We start from the raw sequence: 20,547 nt of genomic DNA on the forward strand, positions 1-20,547 counted from the left end.
CAGCCTAATTAAGCACCCCTGATCTCTCCTTTCTAGAATACTTTCTCACTTGACTTCCAGAGTTTCTCACTTCCTGCCCCACCAGGTGCTGCTTCCTAACCTCCTTTGCAACTCTTCTCATCTGCCCCTCTTGAGAGTGAGCTTAACCCTCACACTCTTTCCTTCCCATGGATGAGGTGGCCCAGGGGATCTCACCATTCCTTTGGCTTTGGTTCATCCTTCGTGAGGATACATATTTTGAAAACAAGTTAAAAGTCTTCCTCTACCTGACCTACCAACAACAACAAACTTTTTCCCTCTCAAATTGCCAGCACTGCAGCTTTCCATTTTCAGTGTGAGAAAAGCAAAAACTTTCTCTCTACCATCGACCCCTCAAGTAGGAGAAAATAAGGGGATGGGCTATTGGGTCAACCGTGAGATCCCAGAAGTAGCAAAGTAGTTCACTAATTTAGTGTGTTTCATTTTTACCTGTTAATAGCTATTTTAATAGATAACCCCTTTTAAAACATCTTAGTTCATGAAATGCTTGTAGAATAGAGCTGGGAATGTAGCCCAGTGGTAGAGTGCTTGCTAGCAGGTCTGCGAGGCCCCTGTGTTCAAACCTCAGCACCACCAAAAAAAAAAAAAAAAAAAGAGGAAAAAGAAAGAATGATTACTTGAAGCAAGTAGTGCATATTCATATTGTTCCCTCTGCATTGATATTTTCAGATTTAAAATCCACAAATGGGCTTATAATATGAATTTCATTACTTTTAGGGTTAAAACTACACGTGTAATTGCAATGTGAATTTACAGGCAGAGACAATATACTTTGTTCAAACAAGAGAAAAAAAGCACAACTGAATGTTCTCTTGTCCTGTCCACTTTTATTGCTATATGTAACAAGGACCACAAGTTTTAGTTTACATTCCTAAAAGCAATTATATTCATTCTAGAGGAGCCTCAATTCCACATTTCATGCATGGATCAGAATGTTTTCTGAGGAGACAGAGCAGAGTGGTCAGTTTGATTTCATTTCTCTTAGTAACACTTTCTGAAAGTGTTGCATTCCCTTCAGCCTTTCAGACACAAGTGCTTATTCAGTGGGCACTATGGTATAGACACTGGTGATGCAAGATGATGAAGTGTAGTCATCTCCCTGAAGTTCACGGAAAGAAGGAAGATGTGGGCACCTGTCTCTTGGGCTTTGCTCCTCGAAGTGTGGTCTGCAGGCCATCAACATCAGCATCACCTGGGAACTTGTTAGAAATGTAGGATCTTGGTCCAGAATGGGTCAGCATCTTCACTTAGGGGTCTGAATTTCTGACAAGCTCCCAGGTGCTGGCAGTTCATGGAGGGCACTGAGCAGAATGGTCTAAGAGTATTTCAAACTCGCTCTTTAGATGAGTCCAGGTGTCTTCATTGTCCCCTATCAAGGAGTAAAAGATTAAGGATGTACTTTCTATGTCTCCAAGCAGCCATCCTGAGATCAAAACACCTAGGATAAAAGTGTTATCTTTGTATCTTGGATTACTGTTTCATACCCGTGGCTTCAAATGTGTCATCAATTCTATTCTGATTGTGTCCCTACAGCTTCAGCCTAACCAAGTATTAAGTATAAAAGCATAAGGACTAGCTAAGAACAGGATAACCAAGAAGTTGCTAAATGGTGAGCTGACATGGGGTAGTTAATGGGAAAACAGATATTTTCTGAGCACCTATTGCAAATGTAGTAGCAATTTATCATTCAGTAATGAAGAAGAACCAGGACCCCTTTATTATTTTTAAATTTTTTTTAGTTATAGATGGACACAAAACCTTTATTTTATTTTTTTTATGTGGTGCTGAGAATCAAACCCAGTGCCTCACATGTGCTAGGCACGCTTTCTACCACTAAGCTATAACCTCAGCCCCAGGACCCCTTTAAAAAGAGTCAGAATGTTGTCATAGCAGTCCAGGGGGAAATAAAAGAGGCCTAAACTAAGGAGAGTTTAGGATTCATAGGGAATGTTGAATCAAATCAGTTAGATGTGGCAAAATGGTAGAAAAGAGAATCTAGGTTGCTGCTGCAGGTTCCTGGCTCTGGGAACTATGTGGATACAAGCTCAGAGAGACTAGAGGAGGGAGGGGGCTGCGGGGTGTGATTCACTCTTGGGTAGATAGGTGTGAGATAACAGCAGACCTGCCAGTAGGCACTGAGGTGACAGTCACGGACCCCTGGAGAGAAGCCTGGCTGAAGCTGTAGGGACACAATCAGAATAGAATTGATGACACATTTGAAGCCACCGGTATGAAACAGTAATCCAAGTGAGAAGAGGTAAGAGCCCTCCAAGGAGCCTGAGAAGGGACATCCAGAGAGGCGGTCAGCAGGTGATTCTATAGAGTGGTTCAGGATGGCTTGACTTTATGTTTTAAAAATGTATCAGTGATGTCCTAATTGGCCTCATGTGGTTGGTTATTCATTATCATTGTCTTTGTTGTCGGGTGACGGGTGACGATAGCTCTTTATTTTTGTTGCTGTTTTATGGTTTCTAGCTCACTAGTTTTTCTGTGCATATTTTAAGGTCCTTAAAATTCTGGTCAGGGCAGTGGTTGATGGGATGACTGATCGCAGTGGAGGTGTCGCCACCAGCCTCAAAGGGAAGCTGCAGGAGTTATTTGGCAGAGTAACTTCAAGAGTCACCAATGATGGCGAAATCTGGAGGCTGTATGCCCAAGTGTGTGGAAATGGGCAGAGTGAAAAGCCTGATGAGAATGAAAAGGTAAGGCCTCCCTCGGTCCTCCTGGCCCGAGCCTTTTGTTCAGCATGTGTGCAGTAGACCTGCTTTTCTGAGGGGTGGAAGAAGAGTTTAATAATCTTAAAGATACAATCAATATGCTCAGATCAGTTTTGATTTAGTCTTTTACATAAGCACTTTGAATTGTGTGCAGGTTAGGACTTGTTACAGTCATCTTTTGACTTTTCATGAAGTTTTCTGATGTAACTGCTGTTACCTGCAAAATGGGTCTGTAACCTGCTACCCCTGTTGGGTCTGCAGAAAACAGCTGGCTCTTGTTCCTTGTTCTGCACCCCTTTAACAGGCTCATTGCTAAAGACTTAGGCAGACTGGAACAAGGACAGAAAGACTGTTGAGATCTGAGGCAGGGACTATAAAGGGGAAAAATAAGGGACTAGATAAGTAGATTGAAGAAGAACTTATAAAGTCTAACATAATGCTTTGTAAAGGTTGTCTTGCCCCTTTCTCACAAGGGCAATAGAAGGCCAGTTGTACTGTTAGCCTCTTATCTCTGAACCTAAAGGAGCTCCCAGTTTCCAAGGTTGGAATATTTGTTTTGTGTTTCTTTTCAAAACATCCACAACAAATCAAATGTACTCGTTGCGTGGGTTTGGAATTAGCCACGGTACAGCTAATCTATGGGATTCTAAGCCATTCTCTCCTCCCTTAGTGCACATAGCTGGCTTCTACCATTGCCCTGTCAACCCGGAGAAAACATCCCATGCGTGCATGCACACACTCCTACCTTCTGTCCTTCCATTTCTTCTTGAATTATGTACTCTCTTGGAATTAAGGGTCTGAATTCTCTGATCTATGACTTCTGCCTTGAGTTGGCAAGAAAATGAAAGAGAGTGTCTTAAGCTTAAGTGAGATCACATACCTACCAGCAGCTCCATAGTTTTTACCACGTTCACTCCTCATTCTCTAAACGGGTTTCTTAAGCTGAGAGTTATAAATGATGAAGAAATCTGTACACTGCTTACAGATTTGAAGTATGACCTTTATATTTTTTGGTTTCAGGGAATCAAATAACATAGATAGACATCTAGATGCAGTCATTGATTTCTTGTAATTGCTTATTGCTGTTGGGTGTGCATTGTTGCCCCGTCTTTGAGAATAATAAAGACTGTACTATACAGTGCAGATGCTGGTTTTTGAAGTTTGGAATTAGTTCCATATGACTTCCAGGAAACAATTTGAAATGTGAATTCTACTTATTAGTCTAAATATTGTTCTTTCTTTTTCCTTAGGCATTCCAGTGTCTCTCGAAGGCATACAAGTGTGACACACAGTCCAGTTGTTGGGAAAAAGATATTACATCATTTAAGGAAGTTGTTCAGAGAGCCTTAGGACTTGCACATGGTATTTGATTTCCATAGCCTATTTTAATGTATTTTTTACTGATTAAAAAAAAGGTGGTAGTTAAAAAGCAAAGTTCCATTGTAAGTAATCTTAGATGATTTCATTATATTAAAATTTATTCTTAATTCAGAAAACATAGACCAGCTACTTTGAAGTAGGTACTCTGGAGCAATTAGAAGAAACAGGGTAGAGGCTTAAGCACAAAATACTGTTTGAATAAATGGTAGGAATTAGAAACTTTTGTGGAGATGCAAAATACCTTTTCAGCTATAAATAACCTTCACTCCACACAGTCTGTATTGATTATGTAGTACTAAGGAAATCTGTTAACTTTTTCTTGACTCATATTCTTCATTTAGAAATAAAAATATTTATTCATAAAAATATGTAGATCTCTGAAGTACTCAGCAATATACAAAGAGCTAAAAAGAAATATAAAATACAATCCAGTCCCTATCTTTAGCAAATTTAAAGAGTATAATTTGAAGGGTGGCTGGCCTCACAAAAAGTGTTTGCCTAATAGTTTAGTTAAAGACCACTTTTAATTATTTGCATTAATGAAAAAAATACCAGGTAAATGTAGTAATTCATTTCTATGTTTACATTTGAATATTAGTGTGTGATGTTCTGGTTCCAATGAAATAGCAAAGTCCCATTGTTAGGAACTAAAAGAAAAGGACATGAACCTATCCTAAAGTCTTCCTACTTCTCTGCTTTAACTTCTTCCTGTCACTAATAGTGACAGCAAATAGAGAGCCACCAAGGCACAATGAAAAGGGCAGAGCTTCACAATCTGGAAGACTAAAGCTCCAGGACCACTCTGCTGTGTGCTTGCTAGGTGACTTCAGTGACTTAACTTCTCTGAACCTTAGTTTATTGCAGGTAAAATCGGGGTAATACCTCCCTATGGTTGTTAGGAGGAATAAATGAAATCATTTAAACACTTAGCATTATTTTACACATGATTTAAATATTAATCCCTTATCCTCCCACCCCTACTCACCCTGATTCTTCTGAAGTGAAGGATCTTGGGTTATATGATAAGGGCTCAAAACTAAAAAGAGAAAAATGGAGAACAAGGATAAAATTTAACTTGTCTATAAAAAAGTCCCAGAACACTCAGTTTAGAAATGGGCTTGGTAGTTAATAATTCTTCTATGGCCTCTCATATCTTTGACTAAAAGGATATAAATTCCAATTTCCTGGACCATTAGCTATTGGCAGATAAGGTAAAAGTGTTGAACTCTGTACAGCTGAAATTCTGTATAGAGGATTTGGAGGCAGTTGCAGTAGATCAGTGGAAGCACACTTTAGGGTGACTAGAGTTCATGTGACTTGTGCTGGCCTTATGGTGGCTGGGCTTAGAGGGTTCATGCCTTTTGCCTTTGGCATTTGTAGATACAAGGTTATGTTTGGGGAAACCTACACTAAGGTGTATTATGCACATAATTAGTAGGGTGGGATTTACTCTGAAGAATTTATCTACTTAAGCTTGCTACATCTAAACATTCTGTGAACTACTAGTTCTGTAAAAATCGAAGCCAAGATATTGTCTGTAATCACCAAGTGCTGGTATTAAACTTGTCAACTTACAAATATGCAAGTAAAAGCAATACTGCAGGGGGGAAAAATCTTCATTTTTCAGCTTAAAGTTGATTTTGAACTTACGGCACCATTTTTCCATTAGGACAGACTTGAGAAAAACAAGTGTGTATTCTCTGAAGTTCTCCTTGGACTTTAATGGATTATGGGTTGGTGCTCCTACATTTTAAGTATATTTGAATGGAAGCTCACCTTTAGTTTCTAATATACTTTAGGTTATAAGGATAAATCTTAACCTTGTGTTTATTGCATTTGTGCACCAGTGTTCAAAGAAGGAGCTGGATTTCTGTTTTCTTTTTTGTCTTTCTCTCCACCCCACCCATGGTAAAAAGGAAATATAGCATTTAAGAAATCTTTGCTCCCTGTTGGGTTGCTGTTGGTCAGAGTCGCCATGAACGTTACAGCTTGAGTAAACATTGCAGTCTTGACGTGGCATTTGAGACCCATGTGTAACAGCACTGTCATTGTGTGCCCATTTGCATTGTCTGGGGATATTCATTTACGGTTTTTGTGATGCTGTGTTCTGGGAAAGGGTGGGCAAAAGCTCCTTTGTTCTTTGTCATCCTGGAACTTTCACAATAATAAATAGTAGTTATGCTCTTTCTTTGCTTTGGGGTTTTTTTGGGGGACGGGGCAGGGATATGTTTATGCTTTTTAACTGTCTTCAGTCATGAGGTACTTCTCATTTGGATTTTCTGATACTTTGAAACAGCAGACGATTTCTTTCCTTCTCCTTCTCCCTTGCCCTAGCTCTGTCTCTATCTTTAATGCCTTTTGGAAATAGGATTGAGAAGGGAACTAATAGAATGTGTGTTTGTCTTTTTGCTCTTTCTTTCTCATAATGAAAATAAAAAATTAAAGAAATATAGTTGTGTCTGATACAAGCTACTAAGTATTAAACGGCCCAAATACCTCTACCATGGTAGTTACAACTTTCTCTATTAAAAGAAACAGACATAACTTTTTTTTTAAGAGAGAATTTTTTAATATTTATGTTTTTAGTTTTCGATGGACACAACATCTTTATTTTCTTATTTTTATGTGGTGCTGAGGATTGAACTCAGCGCCCTGCGCATGCCAGGCAAGCGCTCTACCGCTTGAGCCACATCCCCCGCCCAAACATAATTCTTAACTATCTCTGAGACAACTGATCTTTCTGAAAATGGGATTAACATTGCTAATTACCATGCATCCTTTCAACCATTAGCTGAGAAATGTTGAAGTCTAATCATTATTCTGAAGTAGGAAGGTCAAACCTAGCTCTTACTAACCAAAGAAGATGCTATTGATTAGTGACAAAACATTTTGCTAGGTACAGGCAGCCTCCACCAATTGATTAGAGTTTGCAGTGCAAAAAGAAATCTATTTTTCAACCATGGTCTGTGATCTAGAGTATAAAGCAGACTTTAAATACTTGTACTGTATAGTGGAGTTTTAAAACAGGATCTGGTTATTAGTCTGTTTGAATTTAGTGAGCATAGCTTCAAGGAACAAAAGCAAGAACAAATCAGTGGAGAGATACCAGGCATTATGTTTGTGCAGAGCTCTTCATTTGTTGTTTTAAAGTATTAATAGCTGGGCCTTTTGCCAGGGAGCAGTATGCCCCCTTCATAAATCCAACTTCTAGGAAAATGGGTTCCCCAGAATGCTGGAGGCAGAGTCGTCTGAGATGAGTAATTTCACTTTCCTGCTCTCCTTGCCGATGCCAAGTATGGCGCAGGAACCCAAGAACCTGGTTGTGGACAAATTCCCTAAATGGAAGACACATAGATGGTTGGTGTCAGTTCCTCCGGAAGCGTGCTATTAACTTCTGAGTACGGACATGCAGTAAGCATTAAGCTCTACATCCCTGGCATGTCACTTGAGCTAGTGTCATCAGCAACTGTGAGTTCCCATTAGGGACTTGACACCGTGGAAAGCTACACTGAAATATGTTGCATCTGTTTTTGTCCTATGAGCATACCTTGTTTTTGATAAGATTTTTTGTCTCCTTGCCTAACTTATTAGTCTGTGCACATTGTGTGTGTTTATATGTTGATGAATTTAAGTTCTCTTCCTGGTGATCTATAACTCAACTGAGACCACTTATTTTCCTCAAAATTCTTCTTAGCAGTAAACTTCTTTCATAAAGAAGGGGGATAGGAGGTTATAGCTCAGTGGCAGAGCGCTTGCCTAGCATGTGCAAGCTCTAGGTTTGTTCCCCAGCATTAAAAAAAAGAAGAAGAAGAAGAAGGAGGAGGAGGAGGAGGAGGGAAGAGGTTAGGGAAAGTGCACATCATTATTTTTCAAAAGTAAAAACTTTCAGTAAAAACTTTCTGGCACTTTGTGGCTCAGTGCTAGAGTGCTTGCCTAACACATGTGAGGCACTGGTTTCAATCCTCAGCACTCCATAATAAATAAATAAAATAAAGTTATTATGTCCATCTACAACTAAAAATTTTTTTTATATTTTCCAGGTAGAAATATTTCTAAAGACAATTATCATAAATTCTAACTAAATAATTGGTTTTTGTACCTATAAGTTTTCATTGCCAATTCTTAATGGGTATTTTTCCCATCTTTATCTTGCAGTGGCTATAAAATGCAGTAAAAACAAATCCAGTCCCCAAGAAGCTGTACAAGTGCTTTCTTCAGTCCGACTCAATTTACGGGGCTTATTATCTAAAGCAAAGGTGAGAGTGACGTGAATTAATTAGAACTGTCAGATGGTAAAAAGTCATTAATCTTAGCTAACTGTTCTTAAGTCTTCCTTTACATCAAGGATAATTTTAGGCCACATTATATTTTAGATAACAGTCTCCAGGTGATTGGTTGTGTTGATGTGAATATTATTGGTCCCATGGCTAGATCTCCTGAACGTGAGGAACTTAGGAGTCTTTGAAATTAATGGTTATAATTAAAAATTGCCCTTCTATTTATTATCACTTTTACCAAGTATATGCTTCTGATGCCACTTGTTTTTTTTTTTTTTTAATTTATATATGACAGCAGAATGCATTACAATCCTTATTACACATGTAGAGCACAATTTTTCATATCTCTGGCTACCACTTGTGAATTTAATGTGTATTTATTTCAGTGCATATTAGAAAAAGCATTATTGGCACATCAAACCTACAATTTCATGAATATTATTGCTTATTTTTCATTTATAATAATAATGATAAAGTGTTTCCTTTTAAAAAGGTTGTTAGGTATGTAAAAATTTTATTTAGATAAAACTATTAAGTTTATGCTAGAAGGATTTGATTTAAAAAAAAAAAACATTGTTATGATAGATGGCTGTTTTGACAACTGAAATATGCCATTAGTTTACAAATTCTACCCTATGCACCAGGGCTGGGGTGGAGATGCCTAAGAATCACCCAGGGGGAATCATCTTTGGAAGGTGATCTTAGACTTTGTGACAGCTACAGATCAGGTTTGGGATGGAGCCTGGAAATCTATTAGATTTCCTAGGTGATTCTAATGTGTAGTCAGGCTTGGATCATACCTCTGGAAGCAAAATTTAAAGAAATATAACTTCTTATACAATTCAGTACTTTGTTTTCTAATATTACCTTGCTTTCACCATTTAGTCTTGGGTTGCAAACCAATTTGATTTACTTGTGAGAGAAAGTCTATGGCACATGGAAGCCATTTCTAGATATTTTTAAAAATTTTTATAGAACATTTCCAAAGTTTGTCTTTGTTAATTGTTTGATCTTTTTAGATTAAGGCCTTATTTTTGCCTCAGTAGATAATTAATTCACTTTCCCATTTGTATTTAGGTGAGCTATATTTCCTTCCAGCTTTGCAAGAGTGCTCTGCAAGAAATCTGCAAGAACACTCTTGAAAGGCAAGGAAGCAAGCTTATTCTGTGACTTCCAGATCTGGAGCTGAGTTTCCTGCTTCTGATTAGATCACTAACCCATCCATAACTGTTTCTCTTTGAAGGATGTACTCCTTCTGTTCCCTTATCTCTCCGCAAAGCCTTTTTTTTTTTTTTTAATCAGTTATTATTTTTACATAAATTTGTACCTGCTTGACTTAAATAGTGTTGTCTGTGAAGGTTGCAGGTACAATACAGCCTTCATATTGTTGTAAATTCCCACCCACTAAAAATGAGACCTCAGAACATCATCTGTGGCTGGCTGTGGTGGTACATGCTGGTAATCCAAGCAACTGGGGAGGCTGCGACAGGAGGATTACAAGTTTGAGGCCAATCTCAGTAACTCATTGAGGCCATAAGCAACTTAGTGAGACCCTGTCTCAAAAAAGGGATGTGAGTGGAACTGGGAATGTGGTAAGGCCCCTGGTTCAATTCCCAGCACCCCTCCACCAAAATTATCTGTTTAGATTTTCTTCTTATTAGATCCCGACCAGATCATCCAAAAAGTGACAAAAATTTTCTCCTAAACCTCCTTTGAAGCACCTTCTTGCGTATTATATAAATGGGAGTCTGATCGTGTGCCTAACTGATCATATTGCTAAACTGAATTACATTAAAAACACCACTTTTTAAGAACACTTTTAAAAATGGAAGTGCAATAGGCTTGGTTTACACAAATTTGTGGTCCTTTCTTACCAGACCAAGGGCTTCATGGAAATAAACTCCTAGAACTTTTTTTCCCCTTTTAAACAAAGAATTGCTTTATTAATACAAACAGACATAACCCGTAAAGCTCCAAGAAATTTAAATAGACTCATCTAACAAGTGACTCAGTTCATGCTCTCCCAGGGCAGAGTGACTCCTCTACCCTTAGCACCCTGTCATTGTACAGGGTTGCTGCCAAGAGTGGCGTGAGGCCTGTTGGTCGGCGGCCAGGGAGCCTGGAGATGGAAACCCTGAAGGAAGAACAGATTTTACCTCTTACACTCAGCAAATTATTCATTCTTTCTAAGCTTCAGTTTCTCTCCACTTCCTCCTTATCTCATAGAGAAGTGATGCAGATTCATTATGATTTGCAAGCACTGTGATTCTTAGCTGAAAAATACACAAGATGAACTCAGATTATTTTCCTAACAGGTGTTTTCTCCAGTGATTATGCTTTGGCAGTTCTTAGGTCATCCTGTTATGAAAAGCTGGACAGATCATCTAGTAGTGGATATATGGGCAAGCTAAATACATTATCCTTATTAAAACACATAGAGAGCCAGGCGCAGTGGTGCACGCTTGTAATCTCAACAGCTTGGGAGGCTGAGACAGGAGGATCAGAAGTTCAGAGCCAGCCTAAGCAAAAGCAAAGAACTAAGCAATTCAGTGAGATCCTGTCTCTAAAAAAAATACAAAATAGGGCTGGAGATGTGGCTCAGTGGTCGAGTGCTCCTGAGTTCAATCCCTGGTACTAAAACAAAAACCAAAAGTAAACCACATAGACACCCGCAAGCACACACATACACACACAAACATATACATATACACACAATGGTCTGAAAATTCTAAAGCTGATTTTCTAGGGTGCCTGTATTGGCTCAGCAGGCAGTTCCTGGAGAAGCATTTCAGAGGGTTTTCAGCTATGGTAGCATTACTGAAGTATGTTGCAATAAACCTTCCAAGAGAATTCTTTTTCCAGGGGGGGCACACATTTATTTTTATTTTATTTTGTTGGGCTTTTTTGCTTTTACCAAATTTTTATAATCTTTGTGATCTCTGATGCATACATGAAAATTAATTTGCAAATAAGTAGCAAAAGGGTATGATTTATATGAATTTGAATATAAACTATTTGTTCTGCTTACATACACAGAAGATTTTTATTTGAATGAATGATGTTTGTTCACTGAAAAGCCATTGAATTACTTTGAAATGAATCAACAGTACTTAAGGAAATTGAAGAGCAGAGTTCGTTTGAGTTTATAAGTTCAGGCATGTTATTTGGACTCACTGTTTAATTATTACAGCTTGTGTATTTCCAGGATGGTAAACAAATGCTGTTATAGTATTATAAGAAAGGAAAAATTTAATTCTATATTTGTAGCCCTTTTATTTGAAAGAAATTTTCATTGTTTTGATGGTGATGCTTTGTTTTTTATGTTGCAGCAACTTTTTACAGATGTGACAAGAGGAGAAATTTCTGGGGATTTAGCAGATGAAGTAGCAGCTATGGATGCCTTGGTCACAGAGCTCCAAGACCTAAGCAACCAGTTTCGAAATCAGTATTGACTCTGCTGGAAGCATTCTGGAAAAGGTGCCTTCACCTTTTAGAGTTTCTCTTATACTGTATATATCTGAAACACTGAACTGATTTTTAAAATAAATTTCTGTTTTATGACTAACATTCTTGTTTTTGTGATATTCTCAAAAGTTTGCACGTTCTAAAGAACATAAAAAGATCCTTATTTCTTTAGGCCTTAATTATGGTTAATTTCATGATTTGTATTATTCTTGAGGTATTTCAGCACAAAAAAGAAAATAGTTTCCTTTTTAGCATAGGGTTTAATTCTCAGTCAGCCTAACATGAATTGGATCATTCCTTGGAAAAACAGTCTGAACCGGAAAAAAAAAAATGTACTACAATTTGTGGAATCATTAGATTGGCTGCTTTATTGTCCAAGGGTGATTATAAAAAAAAAAAAAAAAAAAAAAAAGTGGATTTGGTGATGGAAACATTTACACTTGGTGAGATTTTATGTTTGTGTCAGAAAGATACGGGCTTGGCAAAATTGGAAATGTGAGCATGGTCTAACTTTTAAATCAAGAAAATGCAAGAGAAAAAAAATGACATACCAAATTACAATCCAATCATGAGCCACTAGTAACCAGGCTGTTACCTCCTCCTCATGGTGTATACTGCCAGCCCTAAAGATTTTGTTTAATAAGGTTATTATGGGTGAAGACAGCTATAAATGGTGCCATATTACAAAAATGCCTAAGTAAAATGCTTTCTCAGTAATGTCTATGGGAACAAATATTGAAGGCAGCAGCTGAGGTTAATAATCTTAGTACAAGAGTCATAGCGAGGAATTCTTAGGTTCCTGGCTTGGCTTGCTGAATTTTGGGTCTTATTCATAAATCACTCAACCTTGTTTTTTTCCATGTTCTTATTTATAAGATGTGAACAATTTCTATTCCTAGCTGCTTTATTAGTTTCAACTGCCTTTGGAAATTTAACATTTTATAATCTGTAAATGTAAAGTCCTCTGAACATTAAAAAGTCTTTAAAAAATTCTCAACAGTGAATTTTGCTTGTGAATGCTCACCCATGCTAAGTGCTCTTTCCTTAAGCACCTACTTCTTTTTTCTGTTATCATACCAGCCTTAAAAATAAAAGTTTATGTATGCCTCAAAGAACATTCTGTTAAAGAAGAGACCAGACTTGCGAGAAAGTCCAATAAAATGAGGTAGCAGCAGAAATTAACATTTAGGGTCCATTTAAATCTTTCTGGAAGCCATTGAGGAAAAGGTGAGCAAATGAATGATGACTGGATGGATAAAGCAAGGTTTTAAAGTTAATTCTTTATCAGTAGTGAGCTGTGAACCCAAGTAGAAAATGGGTAGGACAGAACTGAAAAAGACAAGGATTTCAGGAATTAAGTGGAAGACTGAGGTAGAACTTCAAAGTTTTGGAAATTTTTAGTTCTGTTCAGTGTCCTCAGGGTTCAGATGGAAAGATACCAGTGATTGGGGTAGTCAGAAACCATGTTAACAACGGGCTGTCTCCTTTTAATCCTGTTCTGCATTGCTATGCTGGGTTGAAGTCTATAGGAGCTTCCCTGCACCCTCTTAACCATGGGATGAGCTATCCATGTCTCCTTTTAAAGGCCATAGACCTCTAAGCGTGGTAGTACACACCTGGGATGGCTGAGGCAGGAGGATTGCAAGTTTAAGGCCAGCCTGGGCAACTTAGCAAGACCCTGCCTCAAAATAAAAAGTAAAAAGAGCTGGGATGTAACTCAGTGGTAAAGTGTCCCCTGGGTTCATTTCCCGGTACACCCCTCCCCCCCAAAAAATTAAAGGACATAGATCTATTAGTTATGTTTAATAATCTTATTTAGCTATTTAAATTTGAAGAAAATGTGTGAGAAGGAAAAACTTACAAGTTTTCTACCAAAATCTCATCTCTGCCATCTGTGAACACTGAACATTTAGCTGTTTGACTTCCTCATCTGTAAAATGGGTGTTGATAATAGTACCTTCCATCAAGTTCTCAGTCTCAGTGATGAGACTGTGGGAGTTTTTTGTTTGTTTTTTTAGTACTAGGGATTAAACCCAGGAGCATTTTACCACCGAGCTGTACCCCTGTCCTTTTTATTGTTTTTTTTTTTTAATTTTTAATTTTGAGGCAGGGTCTCACAGAGTTGCCAAGGCTGATCTTGAACTAGCAAACTTCAGCCTCTCAAGTCACTGGGATTACAGGCATGTGTCCTGTACCCAACATGATGCATGCATGTTTACAAACAGGTCTGTACCCTTTACTATAGTGTCTTAGTGTTTTGTGTCTGTCTATTGTTGCTAAATACCTGTGTTTCCAAATGCCTTACCTTTTATAAGTTTTGAGTTTGTTTTTCTAGTGGTACTTTCATTTTCAGGATTATTCTTTTGCTTTGTCAATTAGAAAAGTAGGCTGTGATCCTCTAACTTTTTTATTGAGTTCTTAGTTTTAATAATAATAATAATAGTAGTAGTAGTAGCTGTAAGTTACCAAGTTCTCATTATGTGCCAAGCACTATGTGTAGTGTCATCTTCCACTCTCAAAATGAGTCCTGCTAACCCATAAATCAAGTGTGTTTCTATACATCAGTGATGAATCTACTGAAAGAGAAATTAGGAAAACTACCCCCAAAAAAACAACAACTTGGAAATCAATCTAACAAAAAAGGTGAAAGACCCCTACACTGAAAACTATAGAACACTAAAGAAAGAAATTAAAGAAGACCTTAGAAGATGGAAAGATCTCCCATGCTCCTGGATAGGCAGAATTAATATTGTCAAAATGGCCACACTACCAAAAGCATTATACAGATTTAATTCAATTTCTATTAAAATCCCAATGACATTTTTCATAGAACTAGATAAAACAATCATGAAATTCATTTGGAAAAATAAGACACCCAGAATAGCCAAAGCAATCCTTAGCAAACAGAGTAAAGCAGGAGGCATCACAATACCAGACCTTAAACTCTACTACAGAGCAGTAGTAACAAAAATGGCATTGTATTGGCACCAAAACTGGGTAGATCAGTAGTACAGAATAGAAGACACAGAAACAAACTCACATAAATACGATTATCTCATACTAGACGAAGACACTAAAAACATTCGTGGAGAAAAGGTAGCCTATTCAACAAATAGTGCTGGGGAGAGGAATTCATATGTAATAAAATGAAATTAAACCCCTATCTCCTCACCCTGCAAGAAACTGAACTCAAAGTGGATCAAGATGGCACTAGAACAGAGACCCTGCACCTAATAGAAAACGTAGGCCCAAATCTTCACTATGTTGGCTTGCTTAGGAGCTGACTTCCTTAAAAAGACTCCTAATGTGCAAGAAGTAATATCAAGAATCAATAAATGGGATGGAATCAAACTAAAAAGCTGCTTCTCAGCAAAGGAAACAATAACATGAAGAGAAAGACTACAGAATGGGAGAAAATTTTTACCATATACACCTCAGAGCATTAATCTCCAGGATATATAAAGAACTCAAAAAACTTAACACTAAAAAACAAAACAACCCAGTCAATAAATGGGCTAAGGAACTGAACAGACTCTTCACAGAAGAAATACAATCGATCGATAAATATCTGAAAAAAATGTTCAACATCTCTAGCAATTAGAGAAATGCAAATCAAAACTACTTAAGATTTCATTTCACTCCAGTCAGAATGACAATTATCAAGAATACAAGCAACAATACATGTTGGCAAAGATGTGGGGGGAAAGGCATATTCATACATCACTGGTGGGAGTGCAAATTGGGGCAGCCACTTTGGAAAGCAGTATGGAGATTCCTAAGAAAACTTGGAATGGAACCACCATTTGATACAGTTATCTCCCTCCTTAGTTTATACCCAGAGGATTTAAAATCAGCATACTATAGTGACAGGGCCACATCAATGTTCATAGCAGCTCAATTCACAATAGCTAAGCTATGGAACCAACCTAGATGCCCTTCAACAGACGAATGGAGAGAGAAACTGTGGTATATATACACAGTGGAACATTACTCAGCCTTAAAGAAGAGTGAAATGAAGGCATTTGCTGGTAAATGGATGGAGCTGGAGAATATCGTGCTAAGCAAAAAAAGCCAAAAACCAAAGGCTGAATGTTTTCTCTGATGTGGATGCTAATTCACAATAAGGGGGTTGGCTAGGGAAGAATAGAGTTACTTTAGATTAGGCAGAAGGGAGGGGAGGGGGAATCAGGGCAGGAAAGATAGTAGAATGAACTGGACATTATTACCCTTATGTGTATATATGACTACACAACCAGTGTGATACTACATCATATATAACCAGAAGAAGTTATACTCCAGTTATGTATGATGTGTCAAAAGTGCATTCTAGGGCTCAAGTGGTAGCACGCTCGCCTGGAATGCATGAGGCACTGGGTTCGATCCTCAGCATCACATAAAAATGAAATAAAGATATTGTGTCCACCTAAAGCTTTAAAAAAAAAAAAAGTGCATTCTAGGGGCTGGAGTTGTGGCTCAGCAGTGGAGCACTCACCTAGCATATGCGAGGCCCTGGGTTTGATCCTCAGCACCACATAAAAATAAATTAATAAAGATATTGGGTCCAACCAAAAAACAAATAGTAAAAAAAAAGTGGGGGCTGGGGTTGTGGCTCAGTGGAAGAGCAGTTGCCTAGCTTGTGTGAGACACTAGGTTCAATTCTCAGCACCACATATAAAAATAAATAAATAAAAGTCCATCAATAACTAATAAAAATATTTTTTTTTAAAAAAAAGTGCATTTTAGTAGTCAGGTGTAACTAATGAGAACAACAACGAAAGAGTCCTGCTAGGTTAGTTTTTGATAACACTAGGAAACTAAGGGTCATAAACTACAGAAAGAGAAATAAGCAAGATCCAAAGACTTCTAAAGTCTGCTTTTTTTTCTTCCTTGCTATGTTAAAGCTTCCAATAGTCTTTTCTTTCTAACCATGGGATACCTGGGCAGTGTGCCTGTTCTCATTCATAAAGATATCCAGGAGAAATTCTGTGAGGTCTCAGTTGAGAATAGTCTGTGATTTATTATGATTATTTACTCTTTTTAAAAATTATTCTTAATAAATTCCTTGTCAGCATTTTTCCAAAGAAGTAACATAGTAAATGGGTCCTTAAGTGCAGAGGAATGAAAATAAACTCCAATGGAATAAGAGATCCCTTCTCAACACCCAAAACCCAACCACAGGAAGCTTGGAGAACTGGGGCCAAGTCCGGGAAGCAGAGCAGCGGTGTGTGTTGAGGGGTGGGGAGGGAACGGTGGGGCTCAACTACAGAACCTGAAATGGACTGTGGGACCCCCATTCAGAGGTGGTGAGCTTGGCCTTAGCTCAAGTGAAGCCTCAGTCTGATAGTGAGGACCCAAACATTGAAAGCGTTGGCTCCTTTAATTGTGCATTGAGACTATTCTTCCCATGCTCTACCCGTTTCTGTCAGACATGCTATTGGTGTGCCATTCATAGGTAGAAATGGAAAGCAGAATTGATAACAAGTATTTGTAGTAAATCCACCACCTTCCAGATTTCAAAGATATGACATAAAGGTCTGGCTAACTGGCACTGTTTGGGACCATTTATCTAAGTTATACTATATCTACTAGTTTAAAACCCTGGTGAGTCTGATAAAAAGTGTTTCTTTTCTTTTTTTCCCCCATTCTGTTTTTCTAACATCCACGTCAATCTAAATTGCTGTTTAGATAAGGTAACTCTACTTTACTGGCCAAGAGTGAGGAATAAAATCAGCTAAGTGGATACAACACACTTCCTTTCTGCCTGTTCATTTAACAGGCCCTATAGAGAAATGGCAAAGAACCTTTATTCAAATTGTGGGTGCCATGCTGTGGAAAACACAGATGGATTTTTCACAACATGCTGAAGTGCTTATAAATAGATAGGTTTCAATCAACAAGTAGCTTATTCAGGCATGTGCGCAAATATAGTGGCTGCATTCATTACACAGACATTTCCACTAATCCCAAGACTATACTAATAAAAGAGTAATCCCTTATGGGCTGAAGGTAATGCTGGTTTGCTTTTAACTCTTAGAGTTCTTCACAGTCCAAGTCCTAATAATAATTGTAGCTGCATTTGGTTTTCACCAAAGTAACTTAAAAGCTGAGCTTATCTTGAATTTTTTTTCCTTCTTTATTTTAGGTTGCAGTGGCTTAGTAAACAAAGAGGTACTTTTTACTCTGGATATGTAGCCAGTAGCAAAGCCAATTATTTAAAAACCAGTTGTGTGTTTATTTGTGTATGTGTCCTCATTACTTCATGATGAAGCACTTTCTCTTTCATCCTGGTTAATGGAGAGTATATGCTTGAGCAGATTCTGTTTTTTTCTATGACTTTAGGATAAATAATGGTAATGGCCCATTTTGAGAGTATCTGCAAGCTGCTAATATAGTTTGACTTTATTTGTAGACTTGTTTTTCCTTGGGCTTAGTTTGGTCCTACAAGCTCTTTAGTCAGAGCTAGTTGTAATTAGTTCTCTTAGCCCAACACCAGAAATTTTTCCCTTGCCAGTGATGTCAGATCTGCCTTCCTTTTTATTATTCTGACTTCTTATAAACTGCAGTGACCCACGAGTCAACCTCACCATCTCTTGGCCCTGTGCCAACATTGTGATCTGTGAAAAAGGAATCCTGCCAAGGGCTACAAGGAGGAAAACTGATATCATTAAAGTGGTCTTCTGAATGGTAAGTATCAGCCGATTTTTAATCTTTTACAATATTATTGCCAGAAAGGGGTGGGGGTAGGGGTCATTCATGTCATTGCTGTTAAAGAGCTAGCCCATGCATTGCTAACTTTTTCCAGACTGAGGGCTAAAATGAGCATCGGTATCTGTAGACGTATAGAATTATTACACAATCCTGCTCCTGCAAAGAGGTATGCTTCTTCAAAATTCTATTACTGTGGGACTTCAAGAAGTCTCATAACCTCTCTGGGCCTCTCTTTCCTTAAATGTAGCCTGTTAGTGATTGATGTAGCACAGCGGTGTTAATTGAGAAGATGCATATGAAGCGGACTGAAAGTGAAAAGGTTTAATAGATATACAATGTGAGTAAAAGTGTCTTAGAAACCATTTGATGACAGAAACTGACACAGTCTTTTCTGTTCCCTCCTCGAGAGCCTTATGATTTTCAGTGCCGCTGGGCCATGAAGCCGGTGTTGTGATTCTCCGCATTTTTGTTCTATAGCAACCCTTTCCCCATTTCTGGGCCACAAGTGGGGATAAGGAAAGGGATAAAGGAAAAAAATTTGATAGACTTTTATGAAGTGAGGGAGAAAGAGAACCAAGTTCCTATCATCAGGAATTCAGAAAAGGAAAGAGAAATATGATAGGAAAGAATAAGCAAAAAGAAAAACAAGAAAGAAAAGAAAAAAATTGCAATGAGGAGTTGCCTTCCCAGGATGAACATGGAGAATCGGAAGACCTGGTCGAAGTCCCAGCCTCAACACTTCCTAGCTGTGACCACACCTGAGCCTGTCTGAACCTCTCTGCGCCTCAATTTCCTTAGCTATAAAATGCAAAAACCCATCCTTGCAAACCAGGCAGAACTTATCCGATGATGTATGTGAAGTATTTTGTGACCAACTGTGCACAATTAGTTCTTGTTATGATTAAGAGAAAGAGGCATTGTGGATGGTCTATCAGTTCCCAGGGGCTGGTGGAGTTCTGGGATGAGGGCAGCCAGCAGCTTGGCTCCAGTTTCTGTAATCCCCATGGGGGTCACAGCCCTGTGGTTTGAGAAACAATGCTGCAGAGTATCTTTCAGTCTTCTTTGTGCCCTTCATCACTACTTACTGAAATCTGTTTGGCCTCTAGTGTGTCTGGTGCCAAGACTGATAAAAGCCGTCTTGGTATTTTTACAGTGGTCTGGCTGGAAGACCTGCTTGTGCCTCAACAGTTCGTTCCTTCTCTCTCTCTCCCTCTCTCTCTCTCACACACACACACACACACACACACACACCAGTAACAGTAATGAAACTAGAATGCACTTCACATACTGAACCAGTTAAGGCCAGAGTGACGGTAATCAGTAGGACATGGGTTTGTTTGTTTGTTTTTTTGGTGGGGGGGTGGGTGTAGGTGTGCCCTGATTAGTGTTCACCTTTCTTTTTTAATAAATTACACAAGTGTTCCATGTTCAATTATAAAATACAAATACATAAGAAGAAAAATAATTGTCCAAAATCCTACCTAATGCTTAACATTTTTCTAGACACACTTCCAGACTATTTTTTCTATAAGTAAATATAGAGATGGGTTCTACTTAATGATATTTTTTATTTTACAGTAAAGGAAATAGGCATTCGGTAGAAATAGTACTTCAAATTTTGAATTTTGATCTTTTCCCATCGTAGCAGCATGCAGTATGATGATACCTTGGGAGCTTGCAGTCAACTATGGGATCAGGAGGTGAGCACCATGGACTCCACAGCAGAGTGTGTGGCACATCATGATGTTTGGTAGGTTAGGTGTATTAAGTGTCTTTTCAACTTAGGATGGATTTACTGGAATGTAACCCATCATTAGTTGGGGAGAACATTTACACATATTAGGAAGAGAGAGTGGCTTTTTTTTTTTTAACTTAAGATTTTCAATAAAGCACATGGAAGCAGACCTTTCTTTTTTATTTTTTTATTGTGCAGTACTAGGGATTGAACCCGGGGCCTCAAA

The 20,547-nt window shown here is 38.2% G+C and overlaps 1 protein-coding gene across 3 annotated transcripts in view; it reads left to right on the top strand.

Annotated features, from left to right (window-relative positions):
• Ttc27 (tetratricopeptide repeat domain 27) overlaps positions 1-18,562 on the top strand; it is a 168,012-nt gene extending 149,450 nt beyond the window's left edge. For 2 of the 3 annotated variants that reach the window (XM_046441613.1, XM_058578455.1), the window contains 4 exons: positions 2,544-2,741; positions 4,007-4,118; positions 8,292-8,392; positions 11,743-11,978. In XM_046441613.1, the coding sequence (XP_046297569.1) occupies positions 2,544-2,741; positions 4,007-4,118; positions 8,292-8,392; positions 11,743-11,865 (534 nt within the window). In that variant the 3' untranslated portion in view covers positions 11,866-11,978. Of the gene's footprint in view, positions 1-2,543; positions 2,742-4,006; positions 4,119-8,291; positions 8,393-11,742; positions 11,979-18,441 lie in introns of those variants that run through there. The other variant, XM_058578456.1, reaches the window with a different exon arrangement.
• The last annotated feature ends 1,985 nt before the right edge of the window (positions 18,563-20,547 follow it).

This window comes from Marmota monax, unplaced genomic scaffold (assembly GCF_021218885.2).
Source record: "Marmota monax isolate L192 unplaced genomic scaffold, Marmota_monax_Labrador192_F-V1.1 WCK01_AAM20220418_F8-fsc00010, whole genome shotgun sequence".
Classification (NCBI taxonomy): domain Eukaryota; kingdom Metazoa; phylum Chordata; class Mammalia; order Rodentia; family Sciuridae; genus Marmota; species Marmota monax.